General features: G+C 41.7%; 1 protein-coding gene across 1 annotated transcript in view; it reads right to left on the minus strand.

Moving 5' to 3' along the window:
- The window catches only part of syt7b (synaptotagmin VIIb), a gene marked incomplete at its 5' end in the record, with an annotated part of 94,040 nt that extends 80,893 nt beyond the window's left edge, over positions 1–13,147 (minus strand). The window contains one exon of the mRNA XM_080761324.1: positions 13,114–13,147. Within this exon, the coding sequence (XP_080617450.1) occupies positions 13,114–13,147 (34 nt within the window). The remainder of the gene's footprint in view (positions 1–13,113) is intronic.
- Positions 13,148–17,774: the final 4,627 nt, after the last annotated feature.

Below are 17,774 nucleotides of genomic sequence, written 5' to 3' on the forward strand. Positions count from 1 at the left end.
TGTACTGTACCGGACAGAGTAGTTTTTCTACTACTACATTTCGTGGTTGCGCCTGGAGAATAGACACAAGACAGGCTTTTATGATGAGCGAAGTAGTTTTGTTTATTTTCGGTAAACTTGGACCCCTCGCACAGCAGTGGAATTTTGACCTGTGTGCGCTGCTGTGCAGACGCTTTCCCAACAGGGCGTTAGTGAGAGACTCGCTATAAGCACTGGACCAGGGATAATGTTCGTACACTCTCTCCCCCCCCCCCCCCCCCCCCCAAGGCAGTGACAGGGACTATACAAACATAGGAAATTGGTGTCGACTCAATTGGGGAGATACGTTTAAAGAAAAAAAGAAATAATAGCAGGTGCTGCCATATAAAGACTGATAATCGCCGACATCACCATCAACCTTTATTTATATCTTGGGAGCCCTCATTGTCAATGGTGGCTGGTTAACATAACCTGGTGCCAAGTTAACATGCACACATGCCCTTTAATATTTCTCTACTGTATCTCACTCCTCTGGAGAGAACTACATGGACAATTGGCTCATGACAATAGCATAGTAATTGCAATTATAATATATGAAACCTAGTGCACAAAGATTGGGTGCAGAATTAAGCATTAGTCAAAATCTGCAACGCATTAGCTGGTTCTGGTATTGTAAGGGGAGCGGATGGTAATCGGAGTCCTTTGTTAACTCCTTTGCTGCCCTAGTGTTAGCATTCTGGTACTGCCCCAGGGGCCGCCCATCCAGGCCCACTCTATGGAGCTTGTCCTTCCGGGTTAAACAGGAACACAGCCCACAGCCTTTAGCTAGCAGAACAACCAGCTACATTTTCTCAGCGATGCGATACAAAACACAAATGGCCACATGGTGTCTTACGTCATAATTTAGTGCCCTAAACAAATAAAAAGTCCATAGACTTGGCTTGCAAACTATTTACATCATAAGTGCCATGCACAAACATTAAAACTCCCATAGACTTGGCTGCCATACGATGTAATCGTCAAAAGCCATGTATTGGAGGGAACCCCTCAAAAATAAACAAACAGAAGGGAATATATTATGTATCGCTTAAGCCCTACATACTTCTTTGTACAAAAAAAAAAAAAAAAAGCTGATCTACAAGCTCCCAATGCGTCACAATGTGACGCATTGTGAGCTTATTGTGATCAGATATTTTCGAATAAAAAGACAAATTGTGACATTTGGAAAAATAGGAAAGCTAGACTTAATGTGGTAAAGATAACATTTTGATTACATTGTTGGGGTGCTGGATGCCAGTAGTGGTTAAGTGCAATATAAATAAAGTTCATTAATTATTATATCATTAAACGCATTACTATAAAAAGCTTGCCAAATGCTCAGATGTTGGGCCGGCCGGCTCTGAGACACTGCCATGTCCACTGCCTGTGCCTCGGGAGGACACCGGAGTGCATCCTCAGCACAGTGCGGCCATTGCCTAGAAGCCACAACCAGCAGGTCTATGAGCACAGCATCCACGGCAGGTCCATCGAACCACCATGACATCCATTACTTTAGTCACAGTGGATGAGTAGTGCCAGCTGAGACTGTCAGTTAAGCTCCTCGTAGCAGCACAAGAGTGGCAGCTGACATTGACCCGCAGGCGGCTCAAACTCTCAGACAGAGTGACAGTGTCCACACTTTGGTCAAACACTGTCCTCCCTCTTTGCTATATTGACCTAAATAGTACAGTAAGGTAATGTTATGATACAGTAATTAACACACCATCGGGGCCCATGACGTAAATCACCGTCAAGTGCACGGTCATGTGCCCGAGACGGAGATTGATAATCTCCGTCAAATTAGTGCTATGAAAACTGATCTATCGTCAGCAAGCCTAGAAGCGCTTGCTGACGATGGGCACATTTTATTAATGGCTTAAATAGGCCCGGGCCCTCAAGGTGTTAACCACTTTCAAAATAGTGAAAATAGCCACAAAAAAGATTAAGCAAACGTTTCCACCTATATTGCCAAAATAGGGACCTTCAGAATCTCTTCCAAATCCGTCAACAAGGCATATGCACTGGAAAAATATGTGCCTGACATTTCTACAACGTTTTATCATATACGAAAACCATAGCAGTTTGTGGAGGGGCTTAGCTATAAGTCAATTCAATGCCAACATGTATTACAGGATTATAGGCTGATTCGTGTGTTTTGGTGTGGATTTCTCCTTTTTGGCGCAGTTTGTTTGTATATAAGGACATACTGTGAGAAACCATGATGCATGCTGCTCGCTCAATGCGCAAATCGTAATGTAATTAATTTGAATTAATCTGTGCAAGATGACCCTGCTATATAAAATGTGTATATTGCTTGTTCAAATACTTCAATCCAAAATATAGTGTTGGGCTGCATTTACACAGAATACGTACCTGCTTGTCATTAATGCATGCAAAACATGTATGACCGTTATTTTTATCATGCTGGACATTGGGACTGGCCGTTTAAAATCTTAGCGCAACCTCTGCTTTGGGCTACATTTTATTTATGGAAGGTGTGATACAAATAAGTTATTATTTATGTCAATATGGCTGCCGTGAATAAGATGCATTAGTGTCCGACAAACCTAGGGACAGGCGGACAGCAGAGTCAAAGACAGTGTACTTGTTGAGGTAAGCTGTAGTACTGCAGGACATACAGAAGTTCACTATGCAGGGTATTGACTACAGATTATTTGAACAGAAGTCCTGATTAATCTTACATGAGATGATCACCTGGATGAGGACTTCTTGATGTTCACAGCTTCTGCTTCTGAGAAAGCAAGTCTGGGATCTGAGGTAAAATAACTGATGACACAAGTCAGTCTCGCTTCTCGGCACTGAGGACAACCTCCCAGCAGGGGTCCATTATAAAAGTATGGGTAAAATTTTAATTACTGTTCAATTTAACACTATTATTTTGGGTTTCGTTTTTTTGTGGTTACGGTGTCCGCTTAGTGGTTCCAGCACCTCTGCTGGAACACTCCATCGCAGTTCCTGTTTACACTGAGCATGTGCAAACCTCCCGCACGCCCCTGTGCACATTCCTCTTTAATTTTCCTAGGTAAAAACAAGGAAGTGTGGCTCGCCCACCAGAGCGAGTGTCTGAAAGGGTCGGAGACACGCCGCTTCACGTCGTGTCTCACTACACCTCTCAGCCATTATGAAATACCTGGTAACCTGAGACCTCTTGTGGCTTATTGCTTTATTTAAGTGAAGGTAATGGAGAGAGTGATGGCAGAAAGGTGGAACATTGAGAAAGAGAGAGAGAGAAAGTGTTGCCGCACTCTCTTTGGGCACTTACAGTACTTTTACAAGTCCAAGACTCTGGATGTGTGTGTGTGTGTGTGTGTGTGTGTGTCACACATTATCACACTCTATACTGTCAAATAACACCATAGGTGAGGACATTCTCATTTTCACTATTAAAGCCCGGTTACAGGTGTTGCCGACCAAGTTCAACTTGGCAACCTGGTACCCATCAGCACACGACCCACATGACAAAGATACAGTCGCACACATCTTAAATGGTTGCAGCCACTATAAAGGACTGTACATTGCCAGACATGACCGTCTGGTGGACCTGGTCTCAGACAAGATCAGAGGAGTACAGGACAGGACAACAAGAATGTATAAACACAGCACTGTAAAAATAGACTGGTTTGATCACAATGACACGCAATGTCAATTCACTACAAAATATTCCAAATACCCCAGATATTGTGTTCATCAATGAAATTAGAAAAACTGTCACTATATTTGAAATAGGCTGCCCATTTGATTTGTATATGGACACTTGTTTTACATCCAAACTTATGAAATATCAGCTTCTGGTGGAACGTATTATGGCCTTGGGATATAACTGTCAACTTATTGTCCTTGTATTTGGAAGTCTGGGCCATGTCCATAAACTTGTGCTCAGGGGTTTGCAATTGGGTGGATTGCTAAAAACAAATGCAAAAAAGCTGGCTAAATACTGTTCTGTCTCAGCTACTATGGGCAGTCTGTCTGTCTGGAGAAGGCGTTGTTTCATTTATCCCTAGGTGGCTTAAAAAAACCCAAAACAAACATCCTGTCTACGTAGTATCAAGTATAATAGTATATAGTATGTAAACAATGTGCTATATATATATATATATATATATATATATATATTATTTATTTTTATTTTTTTTCCCTTTCTCTTCTTTTCCCTCTGTGTGTTAAGCATGTGCAGCAGCTTGGTTGGACCATGTAATGTATAACCTTATTCTGACCAGTGTTTGGGTCTATTCTGTATACGCCACTTGTGCAGATCCAAATAAAATAATTCAAATGTGTGTGTGTGTGTGTGTGTGTGTGTGTGTGGCCACTGTCAGTCTTGTATTGGCAGCAGGTGCCTGTCTGTGGGTAGATATGTCCCTCCATCTGTTCCTGGCTGGGATGCTGCTATCTATTCCAATAATATCCTGTTTCCTCTGCCATCAGTCTTGACGTGGCGTACAAATTACCTTTTATGTAATTGTCCTTTTCTTGACCATTTCCTCTATTTAGCCATCCGTCCATCCATTCTTCAATCCATCCGTCCATTTGTCTGTCCATCCATCTATCCTTCAATCCATTCCTGTCCATCTATAGTAGAAAACTACTAGATAACTACCACTAGTAGTTATTGTTATGCAGTTTATCAGTAGCGTATGAGTATTCTATTGATGCATATCTGTAGTTCTGAATAGGAGAACAGTACTTATTCATCCTGAAAGCTCCTCTGAGTCCCACATGGCCTCTATGTACCAGGCTTAATAGCAGGGGACAGACGGAGACCACAATGTTTTCCTTCAAAGTTCTCCATTTCTGTAACCTGACTCCGCCAGATTGCGGCAGTATTGAGTTCATAAGTTCCCTCCTGCCTGCATCTGGTCTCTCTCAAGCAGAAACGATGAACCCGAAGCAGCGGGACAAAAATCTGATATCTCCATAATAAGTTTGAGTTGTAGTCTTGTTAGGTTGTGTTTACATTTGAGCTGTAGCACAACTTCAATGTCACCAGTCTCACGTTGATCAGCATTTGATCGGAGTATAATATAGAGACGATATTATCGTCTCTGCCCGAGAGAGACTATATGGGAAGCAGGAGGAGGAACTCACTACTGCCACCATCTGGCAGAGTCAGGTTACCATTTCTGTACAGCACCAGAAACCTACACTTAACAGTTTGACTGCGGAATTAATTAAATCGCAATGCTACGTTCACTGCCTGGATTTCACCAACCTTTGAAGAATGACTGCACCGACATAATCGTTCCTTTTCATGAAAATCCAATCCAAAGTGGCAATGACAATGACAGAATGGAGGAACGCTCCCGTTGCGAGCATTGATCAAATTCCCAGAACACTTTGCATGCCAGTGAAACGGATGTTTTTCCGATGACGTCACCTATCCCACTATGTCTGATGGAAACCCGGGAAGTCTTAACACATTAAAAACGTGAATTAAACAATTAAATGTAACTCATGTATTGGGAGGGAAGCTGTTCTAGAATCAATTAACTCGTATAACTTGTGAATGGGGGTGGGGGTGAAAACTGCTTACAGGTATTGTATAATCACTAGTCGTCACCAATCACCACCCAGATATGAGATCAGATCAAACTACCTGTTATGACAGAGGATCACTCTGTGTGCCTGTGGGGATGGCTGAAATATCCTGTATGGCATCGATTAACACGATGCACAGCAAGTGCGTCATCACACCGAGCTCAGTCAAATTAGTTCAACTCTGGCCAGGTTAACTGCTTAAAGTCCCTGTCTTCATGTCCCATAATCTGTGCAGTCTGCTCTGGGCGCAATCATAGCTGCCACATTAAGCGTAGCTTGACACCGCAGCATTGATTGCATACAGCTGGCCTACAGGGCACGGCTCCGCGGATGAGTCTATAGGCGTAACTTTCAACAACACTCGTTTTGTTTTAAATACCACTTTTGGTGTGATACAGCAGACACACACACGACTTTGTTTACATTCCGTTGTCAACATGTGTGTTGGGTGGGGTTTTAATTTTGAACGCAAAAATTATCTAACAAGTTACTTTTCTCCGAAGGTAATCTTGTAACGTAATGGGATTATATCAGTAATCCAGTAACCTATCAAAGTTATTTTAGAAAGTAACGATACCCAACACTGGTGCCCACCAATGTTGTCAGGGACCGGGGCCTTATGAGGGTTTGTTCTCTTGAACACCCTTTCCACCTCCCTTGGGTGAAACTCTAAGTTGGTGCGCAGTTGCTGCATTACACAGGTTGGTGGTGAGCCCTCCCTTTCCTGTGTGAAGGGGTGTGTACCGTGTGTGTGTGTGTGTGTGTGTGTCTCATGTTGTGATTTGGGACAATGTCAGCCTTCACTGTGGTGTCCAGGATAAACAATTGGTATAACATCAATAAGTGGTTCACAAATGTTTGCCTTCCACCATCCAATTAATGCCCTATTTTATCACACTACAAACTGTCACGAAAGTAGGAACAATAGCCTACCTACAAACGCTGATGTAGATGTGCTATTTTGCTACCAATGATTATACAAATGTTACACAATACCTCCCTGCACCCTGCTTTGGCGTTAAGTCCCTGCGACATAGTAGTGTCATGCCTGTGGTGGGAGGATTTGTCTTGCACATCAAGCTGCCTCATGCCACAGAAACAGGAGATGGGCTCCTGACCTACTGTATAATGGGCCGCAATATAAAGCGTTATGCCACTTTATCCATGTTGAGCCTCTGGAGTCCTGTGTTGCTTCAATGAGCTGACTGATTAATGCTACTGTGCATCTCTTCCTCTCTCTTGTTCCCTCTTCAAAATTACTCACTTCAGGGAGACCAATACTCAAAGCGCACTGTAGACTCCTGCTGTCCCTCCCTTATTGCCTCTGCTTCTTTCTCCAGTACATTTTCCCCTGTTTATATCCTCCATTGTTTTTGCCAGTCCTAATTTTCAACCCACACAGCTGGTAGTTGTTACTCTGTCGAACCTTCAGCAGACATTTGCTCTTCCTTGATTGGCTGCTTCTACAACAAGTAAAACATAAAGGAACAACCAGCAGGAGGCTTTTACTACAGCAGCACCACAGACCAAACTGTAATAAAGAGGTTTACATGACTTTCTTCCTCAGTCCGTATATAGCGAGCTGTATCGAATAAGTAGAGAACAGAATATGGGACAGAGTTGCACCACTCACTTCACAGGGGTGTGATTTTTATTATTACAGTAGAAGTTTACAGACCAAACTGTAATAAAGAGGTTTACATTACTTTCTGCCTCAGTCCGTATATAGCGAGCTGTATTGAATAAGTAGAGAACAGAATATGGGACAGAGTTGCACCACTCACTTCACAGGGGTGTGATTTTTATTACAGTAGAAGTTTTTTTTCTTATGAAAGCAGAGAGTCTTCTGTTTCATACGGTATATAGTATTTATATGTCGCTATAGGCCTTATTTTGTGAATCTTGAGGAGTTCAGGTCCATGTCTTCTCTGAAGTTAGTTCTCTGGTGGGCGCAAGCTGCATTCAATAACCAATTTCTGACAAACTGTAGATGGGATCAATGTGTACTGTTTTCCTCGTAAAAGTACACATTCAGGGCTTTCATTCGGTGTATAGGATGTATAGCATATTTATTGTGTTCATTTTTATGCCTGTCAATGTCTGTGACTTTAAACCTTCCATAACTCTGCTGTGATGACAAGATGACAACTCGACAAGGAAGGAAAAATCACACCCGTGTGAAGTAAGTGGTGCAACTCCGTGTGGGGGTCCGGGGGGGGGGGGGGGGGGAGTTCCAGACCAGTCAGCTGTCCGTGCTCAGACATGCATATGGGACAGACAGACAGACACACATACAGTAGCTGCGTATTGGAGCGGAGACACCGCTCAAAAAGACAAGTAGGTCAAAGAGAGGAGAGAGGAAACAATGATTAGAAGAGTGACTTAAGCACAGAGTCTAGCTTGCTTGTATGAGATACTCTGAGCACATCTCCACTGAGCATCATCTCCACTGAGCTACAGTTATGTAAGAGAATAGACACTTGTGTATAAGCTTACACATACCCCGAGGGGTGCACATGCACGCGCGCACAACTGTACTGTACACAAACATACTGTACATGCACGCACGTACATACGTACGTACGTACGTACGTACGTAGGTACACATGCACACACTTTCCTTGATTCCTTCCTTTCAAATTGGGCTAAATCAATGTGACAGTTCACTGGCAGTGTAGAAAGAAAGTGTCCAATCCCGGACTGTTCTGTGGGCCTCATAATATTCATACCCTGATCTGACACATACATATTCGTCTGACTATTTCTAGACATTCTGTTTAGTACGTCTACTTCCCAATTTGGAAGTATAGTTGTGGATGTACAGTGTGTGTAAATAGAACATACTGTAGCAATCTACAATCTGTAGAACCTTAAATCTGTACATTTTATAAGTGTCCATGCTGCCTGCATGTATATAAATACATCAATCCATCTCAAACGTACCAAATGACTACACTCAGTCTTCTGTCTGCCTGTCTGACACACACACACACACACACACACACACACACACACACACACACACACACACACACACACACACACACACACACTTATTGAAGTCATCTGCTTCACTGCTGCCACAGTGCAAATGTAAACACAACCTAACCTAACAAGACTACAACTCAAAATTATTATGGAGATATCATAATTTTTGTCCCGCTGCTTCCGGTTTATCGTTTCTGCTTGAGAGAGACCAGATCCAGCCAGGAGGAGGGAACTTGTGAACTCAATACTGCCGCAATCTGGCGGAGTCAGGTAATGAAGGGTGTCCCCAGCCCAAAAGGGGACAGACACACGCACACGCCCACACGTACACAGTAGCAGATGGTGACTCATCTCTTGTCCCTTGTTGTGAAACTATATCTGGAAATGAGACCATTAGGGATTTGGGGTGTAGACAGGGATCTGAGGGCATAACAGATCTCACATACAGCTTGAAAAATAAATAAATAAACACTCCAGCTTATACAGTACAAAAATGGTTAAGACAGACATTCATGATATGAGGGGGGACAATCAATCAATTGCTAATGATAGCATTTGTGTGTATAAGTTCATACTACAAGTTTCACGGCAAATGGACCGGGCTCATGGTTTGTGGGGTCAAGAACTGTGACCTTGTCTACTGTATTTCTTAATGTCCACCACTGAGATGTCTCTTAAGACAGAGCTTCTAATGGAAGTATTGTTTTGGATTTCTTCCTGCAGAGTTGGAGGGCCCATATTAGGATTGTGTGATGGAGCACTTGGCCCTGAAGTCTTACAAAACATTCAATTTGAAGGTGTCATGGTGGTTTCTTTGTTGTGACATCTTCAATGTGAATGATAGGCTAGTACTTTGGCTTTTGCTTTTTTTTTTGCAACAGGTATTCGGGCAACGAATGTGCTGTCCACAGAAGTAAAAATAAAGACAACCCTCCGACTGTGGTGAGAAATGAAATAGCAAACTGAATTAGGTGCCCCCTGACCCTGTTTCCAGGAGGTCTGTTTGGTAATGTCTATTTTACTTTCTGTTTTAGTATTTCAGACTGTGTTGGGGTTTAATAACTTAAATCTACTGTACATATCATGTTGGATTTTAATTATTGCAACTTTATACTCTAGTATGGCATTGCTTATCAGAGAAAATTGACATGGAATAATGTATGGTGCCACTTTAACCTGAGCGGATTCTCTGGGAGTAGTTTATACAAAAAATAACCCTATGATGAGTGGAATACAAGGAGAATTTTCGTTTCATCACTGTCTTGATATAAACTCAGCAACAAAAGTTCGGAAACTTAACTTTGATCCATTATTTATTTATATTTTATATAATTTTAATCATTACAACGAGATATAGACTAAGGAATGGGCGTTCGTGGAATGAGCAACACAGCTAAACGTGTGGGTAGCCCCTCCCAAAAAAACAATGGTTGGTATTCAACCCTTTGCTATGAGTTGCTTAGTGTATTGGATGATTGCACTCTCCCACAGTAATAAGGGGAAAACTTGGAATGGGATGCCATCCCACAGCAAAATGTGGCTAGGTTTGGTGACCAGCATGGTTCCAAGCTGCAGTTTCAGCTGCTTTTGGATCTTCCACCCGCTACAGAGTTCCATAACATTGAGTGTAAAACGTATAAAGTGTAAAAATGTTTTTTTCCCCCCTTATTACTGTGGGAGAGTGCAATCATCCAATCCACTAAGCAACTCAAAGCAAGGGTTGAATACCAAGCACTTGCTATTTTGGCAAATCTTTTGGAGGCGCTACCCACACGTTTAGCTGTGTTGCTCATTCCACGAACGCCTGATCTTTACAATCTATACCTTGTTGTAAAGGTGACTAATCAATGATTATATAAAATACAATACCAATTGGTATTATAAAAGTGGAGAAATAATGGACCAAAGTTTATATTACATATACATATATTTTGTATTCACTTCCGGTTCAAACTGGGACATGTACAGTTAAGTACAAAGTTATAGGTACAGAACGAGTGAAGAATGCCCCAGGGGGAATGCCTGTGGGGTTCAATGGGATCTCAGGGCTCAGAGCGCCTGGGCATGTGCGTCACTCGTGCATGAGACAATTTAGTAGCCTGGGTTACAACCCGATTTGCTGCATTCAGTGATTGTTTTGTTACTTCGCTACTCAGTCTGGATAGAGTCCTACTGTATCTCCAAGTGGGGCATGTAAACGGGTGAAATCGACCTGTGGCTTCTGATTGGCCTGTGGGTTGGGGAAAACACACCAGTTTTATGTCGTATCAATGTGCATTGTGCACCGATGCTGTTGCCCTGCCTGTATCAGTATGTATCAATATTATTATTTTGTTTTATTGGAGTAGCTCTGTGCCCCTGATGTTTTTGTTATTTTGTTTGTTACGATTTATTTATTGTGCAAACCAATATGATTAAGGCCAAAGAGGGCTTGTATATGCCCAGCTTTGTGTGTACCACATTTGTGACGATTTGATTGGCTGAGCACGGAATGTGATGTATGATGATGTAGGCCTATGATAAGAGCTCCCCTCACTTCACACAAGTATGATTTATTTAGGGGGGCTAGCCACTCCTATATACAGCTATAGAGATTTGTCCTAACACAAACACTAAATGCCATTGGCAATGAATTGAGACTTTACGTCATATGTGTCTGAGCAAATCGAAACGTTATGTCATGATGATGAATGATAAGGGCAAGCAAGTCGGCTATTTTCGTCCAACACAATGATTAAATTCCCATTGACAATGAATGGAGAATTTGCGGCATGTTGTACTCTGATAAGAGCACCCCTCACTTCACACAGGTGTGATTGTCTGGGTGGGCCATATTGATAGTCATACAGGTGGTTGGTCACAGGTGTAGGCTTGTAGTGGGGTCTAGTGCAGGTTTGCTACTATGACTGCATGCTGGATTTTGTGAATATGACAGTGTATGGTTTCTGGTGGTATGATTCCCCTCACACTTCCCTCACTCACTGCCATAGTGTAATTGGGAATTGGTGGTCATAGCCACTTTTCCAGGTCATCACATTATGACGGCTATGGACGTTTTTAGACCAAGGAGTGTTCAGTATCATGAAAACCCCCTAGTTTACTTAGTTTCACCTGCCTCACATGCTACTTAAATCACAATGTGTACATTTTGCCTGCATGCATGAGGTTATTAATGGTACCCCAACTTTCATCAGCTGTCACAGATTTCCTGGGGAAATTGATGCAGTCTTTGTGAGATGTTACTAGACACCTTTACAAACGCATTGGTGAAGACATTTCTTGGCCTCAATTATTCATCAAGTATTTAAATTCTTCATTCTATTCAAGTCATCACAGGGTGGGTGAGTAAACAATAGAAGTAAAGTCATTTTTGGGTATGAACTATTAAGACTGAGATTCGGTCCAATGGGTTATTAGGCCTGTAGCTCTGGTCCATACAGAAAGAGTTCTATATGCTATGGACCAGAGCTGCCTATGTTTCAGACGTCACTGTCATTCAAATCCACAATGTCACCCACAATAGGCTATAGCCTAATGATGATGTTAAAGACAATGGAGAAAATATTAGAAAAGTTTACGCTTTACTGTTCCACAATAACCTAAAATGTTCAAGTGCATCACGCAAATGTTGTGGTCATCCATGTGTAGGCTATTATAGATTATATAGCCCATAGAATCGCGGGCACAAAACTCACGACACATTGTCCTCATGCTTTGCATCATGACACACAATAGATAGCTTACATCGCCAGGTAGCATTTTAAAGGCTACTTTATATAAGGACATGATTCAGGCAGACCTCCAGCATCAGGTGTCTGGTCAGTACCATTCGATAGCACAACAACCTCCCGCTACGCAAAAAAGCAACAGATTATTGCCTCCTAGGTGGAGCAGTTTCCCCCTCCCAACAATCGTCCGACTCCGATCACCAAACCCTTTCCTTTCCATCCATGATCCATCCACTATGGAGGATGCCGATCGTGGCATGTCTAGGCTATTAGGTGCGGCGTCAACACAAATGGGCGCGCGTGAACACACTTGCACGGACCTCGTACACGTGAAGACACAACACACGGCCGACTACTCCCTCGTGGGTATATGCTGGGAGAATGGATGACCTTGTGCGTTTCAACCCAGGTCACCTCATGCGAAAACCGCGTCCGTGCGTCTGTTGAGCCACAATAGAGCACAACAAGTGCCAAGTGTCGTTCACAGCACCGTCTCCTGCCACGCCACACTAAATCAAAATACCACACCATTTAGCACGTTTATATGTCCCATCCTTTGTGAGCGTATGATATTACAAAATCGCCAATTTTAACACCGGTGAGTGATGGGCCTGTAGACAATAGTAAAATTAGCAATTATGACAGATTGTTTGTTGGAATGACCCAAGCATGATGAAGCATCATTAATTGAGCCCAATTGTCACATCACATTCAAGGACGTTTTGCAGCCAAACGCGACAGCTGTAAACTAAATCGAGATTATAGATAGAAATTGATTTCTTATTATTCACCGAAGACAATTGGTATGAAATCTCCCACTCACCTTTGCTGTTATCTTCCTCGCTGTTCAGATGCATGTCTCTTCTTTTCGTGTGTGCATTTATTTAAAAAGCGCGTGCTTCCTATGAGTTTTTAAGTTACACTCTTTATTCCAATTTGGATTCGTAGTTCTTGCCGTTTATTGCCGTGCTCTGCTCAGCTGGCTGGCGCGCCCGAACGCGCGTTGACTTGTGCGTCCGGTCCTCTCCGTATCGGTCTGTGTAGAGATGATGTTGTTGGAGTGTGCATGCATTTAGCTCACAACCGCTTAAAGGGATGGATATAGTCGCAATAAAGGTTGCTGGGAGGGACGACAGGCGGGCGGGGTGACGTGAAGAAGTCGGTAGGAGGTATTAGGTATATAGCCCTACTCGCAGCTGGAGATGTGAATCCGTGCGCCTTCAATGTTGTCCATTTCCCCAAAGGTTCCCGATCGCCATCACACTGTTCAGATTGAATATTGTCTGAATAGTCACACAGCACTGTCACACAGAACACAACTTCATAAAATTCCTCGTCAGAAAATTGCTATAATTGTAAATAATAATGCCAATCACTTCCTTAAGACCCAGACGCTGTCTGGTGACTGGAGGAACGCGTAGCTCAGGCTACTACTACCAAGCACATCCAGAGAAAATGTGGTCACGTTGACAGAGTAATGTTTAAATACCGGTAGTAGGAACAGTGTAGACCGCGTGAATAAATAAATGAGAACGAACAACGCGCTTCGCGTTTTAATTGTTGTGATGGATTGGATGCGACAGGTTGGAGTGATTCACAACAGCCAGCCGTCATTTAGGTGATGGGGCACAGCTGAGCTGAAAGCAGAGTTTCCCTAAAAACGCCCCCACAGTCCACGCATCAAAACAGACCGTTTTCCACGTTGAATCTTACTATGCTGTTTACCCCCTTCCAAATGTGTGTCGTGTCGTCTGATTAAGTGCCTTGCTATTTGATCCATTTACGGAGCTTTTCATCTCAAAAGTTTGGATGAGGAACTGATTGATCAACTTGACTGTGTGTGTGTGTGTGTGTGTGTGAGACTGTGTGTGTGTGTGTGTGTGTGTGTGTGTGCGTGCGTGTGCGTGTGTGTGTGTGTGTGTGTGTGTGTGTGTGTGTGTGTGTGCGTGCATGTGTCGGTGTATATGCGTGTCCACGCCACGGTAAACAACATGCAACCTAGGCTCGGAGGCGCATTTACTCACCACTCACGTTTGCCCGGAGATGCGTAAATGACACGGCTCACTGGCGGTCTCTAGTGTTCCACATAAACCAAGGCATTTCCCTGCATGGTTCGTGGGAACACCGAACACGACACTTAGCCGACTTAGGCCTACAGTAAAACCAATCAAGGGGTTCATTGAAGTGAACTAAGTTCGAAATGTGTATCATTTTATAGTGTATCGCCTATCCACCATTGTCTTTGCATGTTTAACTCAGTCCGGGCTCAAATAGTAGAGGCAAATGTGTTTAAATTTGTTTGAAGAAAGTTGTAAGTCACAGAATCTGATGGTTCACAATTCACATAATTTTCTATTGTGTTGTCCTATGTGAAAATATACCATAGGGCTAATAACATGCCATTTGTCCAATTTTAGGCTATCCTATGAATATAAAATAATATCTAACAAGCCTCCCTCAATGAATGATCAATAGGCTACTATTGGTACAGCTTGCTTCATACAGTACAATTAATGGTCTGATTTAGTTAGATTTTTTTGTTTTCTTGAAAGTAATGTAATCAGTGTTCAGTTGTTCAGACCAATTCAGCAGTATCTTTAAGGACAGGTTGGAAGGATGCACTTTAATGGCATTCAAAGATTATATATTTCCTGTAGGCTTACACTTCCTGTGTGGCATGGTTTGTGATCTAGGCTACAGTTTTATCATCCATTTAACTCACGACTATTCACATGCTATGGAGCACAGATTCATAAACTACAATAAACAGTATACAATACAATACATAATACATACAGACAGACATTGCAAAAGGCATGGCATTCATTATTACTTATAACAGGTAACAGCTGAAGATTTATTTTCTAGAAAAGCACCCAATTTACAGATAACATTTGACTTTCAGATTTCAACAATAAAATGAATTTTAACGTAGATGGGTGGGTTATAAAATGTGGTATTCTTACACTCGTTTCCAACTTACAACTCGCTTATCATTACATAGATTGCATAGGCTCTGGCATCTTTTCAACCCTTTATGTCTGCCAGAGACCTTTGGGATTCTCGTGTTATTCAAGATTACAAATGACGTGTCTGTACTTTGGTGTGGTTTTCACTCAACAGGTATTGTTCTAATTTAAACTTGTTTGTACTCGATGTAAATGTCACATGATGTCATACTATTATGTCCACTTTTGCAAGAACTGTGCAATCTATCAACCTTTGTTCGACAGTTGTGAATATTTTGGACATTGTGTCAAAGTAATTTTTCCAGAGGTTATAAGCAAGAGTGGACATGAATAAAACATATGGGTTGAATGACATTTATCACAGCTATCTGTCACAGTGGGATAAGCCATGCCATTTATATGTGGATCCTGAGATGCACATTATTTCTTAGCTTTAAGCCAAATTAGGGATGCTAGGGTTAATGTGGTTAACATATTTTAAAATAAATTGTTAAATTGTTTAAGTAAATATTACACATATCAGCAGTCTACATTTCAAGGAATTTATTAATTGTCTGATCAGGAGCATGGATAAATCATCATAAGCAAAAGCATACGCATGGATTTAGTCAGCAAATACAGAAAATCCAACCCATGTGTACTAAGTTTGCCTACTGGCAGTGTACAGTACACAATAAATTTGGCATTGATCGGTCCAGTGGTTTGTAAGATTAGTTCTGGACACGCTCGCACATGTCGCGCACACACATATAATATACCAGAGCCCTTTAAGGGCAATGGGGCAGAGTCCCCTTGGGCCCCGTCTATTCGCAGCACATCTCTACTGGCACAGGTGAGACATCCTTTAGCAGCACACATCAAATTGACATTGCTGGTGTCACCGCAGTCATATGAATACATACAAAAATACTGTTATGTATTTCACCTTTTAAATTCATTGCACAAACTTAAATCATCTGAATAATGGTTCTTCATATTACAGACATCGGCTAGTCTGAGTCTCTATATGACACTTTTACTCTTTACTTGCGCAAGAGTGTGCAAGTAATAGTTTTCGTCCAGGGCGATGTTTGATGCGTATGCGCCGTGCCAGCGTATGACATGACTACTTGTGCTTGATATGGCAGTGGTGTCAGATTACATACATGTATTCATAGGGGCATGACCTTCAATCCTCCCGACACTAAAACATATCGTCATTACGTCACCATCGAAAACCAATTACACCCTGGCATTGGGTCCTTTAATTAATCCACATCTTTATTATGTCATCATTGAGAGCTAGTTGTACCAGTTATACCCTGACGTCATATTCTGCTACGATACAAACACATCAAACAGGGCGCAAAGTAACCACAGTATACCGCTAATCAACTTACAAATTACATATACATAGAGGCATTTCCTTTAATACACCAGACACTGATCGACATATAAATCACCATCGAAAGCCGTCACTCATGCGTATGAGTAATGACTATAGGTACTTGTGCTTGATATGGCAGTGGTGTCAGATTACATACATACATGGGGGCATTACCTTTAATCTTCCCGACACTAATACATATCGTCCTTAAGTCACCATCGGAAACTAATTACACTCTGGCATTGGGTCCTTTAATCCACATCTTTATTACATCATCATTGAGAGCTAGTTATACCAGTTATACTCTGGCATATGCTGGCACGATACATACGCATCAAACGGGGCATACGGAAAGTAACCACAGTATACCGCTAATCAACTTACAAATACATAGAGGCATTTCCTTTAATCCACCCGACACTGATCGACATATACGTCACCATCGAAAGCCGTCACTCATGCGTATGAGTAATGACTACTACATGCATTTCTTTTATAGATAGAAACTACCATACTTCACAATACCACTTTTTTTACATGCAAAAACTAGGTACGTAGAAAATAGACCTTCAAGAACAGTGGAAATGTAATGTGACCTCCACAGAAGCAAATTAATGTGCTTATACTATAGGCATCGTTTTGACATTAAAGCCCAATTGATATTTAAATATAACTGAAGCTTGAAAAGCTGTCTTTTTTGTGCACTGTCAAAGTTCATTTCCTGTTCAACTCCAAAGGACTAGAGACAACTCAAGATTTCCAACTTTTTATTTTCCAACTTTGTTTCTTTTGAACTGTTGGCTCTATTTTGTTGATTGGTTCATTAATCATGTAGTTGGGTTGTGAACCTTAAAGACAGAAAAAAAAGGTTAAACATTGCCAAACAAATGACAGCACTCTTTTTAAACACTTTTCCAAGCAAGTTTTCCTTTCAACAATTGTTTAATACAGTATTTTAAACAAGCAAATGTATTTTAAGCAATTCAATGTTACATTAAATGTTTTAAACACTAACGTATTTCATGGAATTAAATGTGAACAGAAATGGGTTCTAATTTAATCCACATAAGAATGTTTTTAGTTTTATATTTTATAATTAGGCCTATGTATATATTAATGTGAACCCAAGATCAAAGGACCAGGCTTTTA

The sequence above is a fragment of the Protomyctophum bolini genome, assembly GCF_963924005.1.
Source record: "Protomyctophum bolini genome assembly, chromosome: 1".
NCBI classification, from domain to species: Eukaryota; Metazoa; Chordata; class Actinopteri; order Myctophiformes; family Myctophidae; genus Protomyctophum; species Protomyctophum bolini.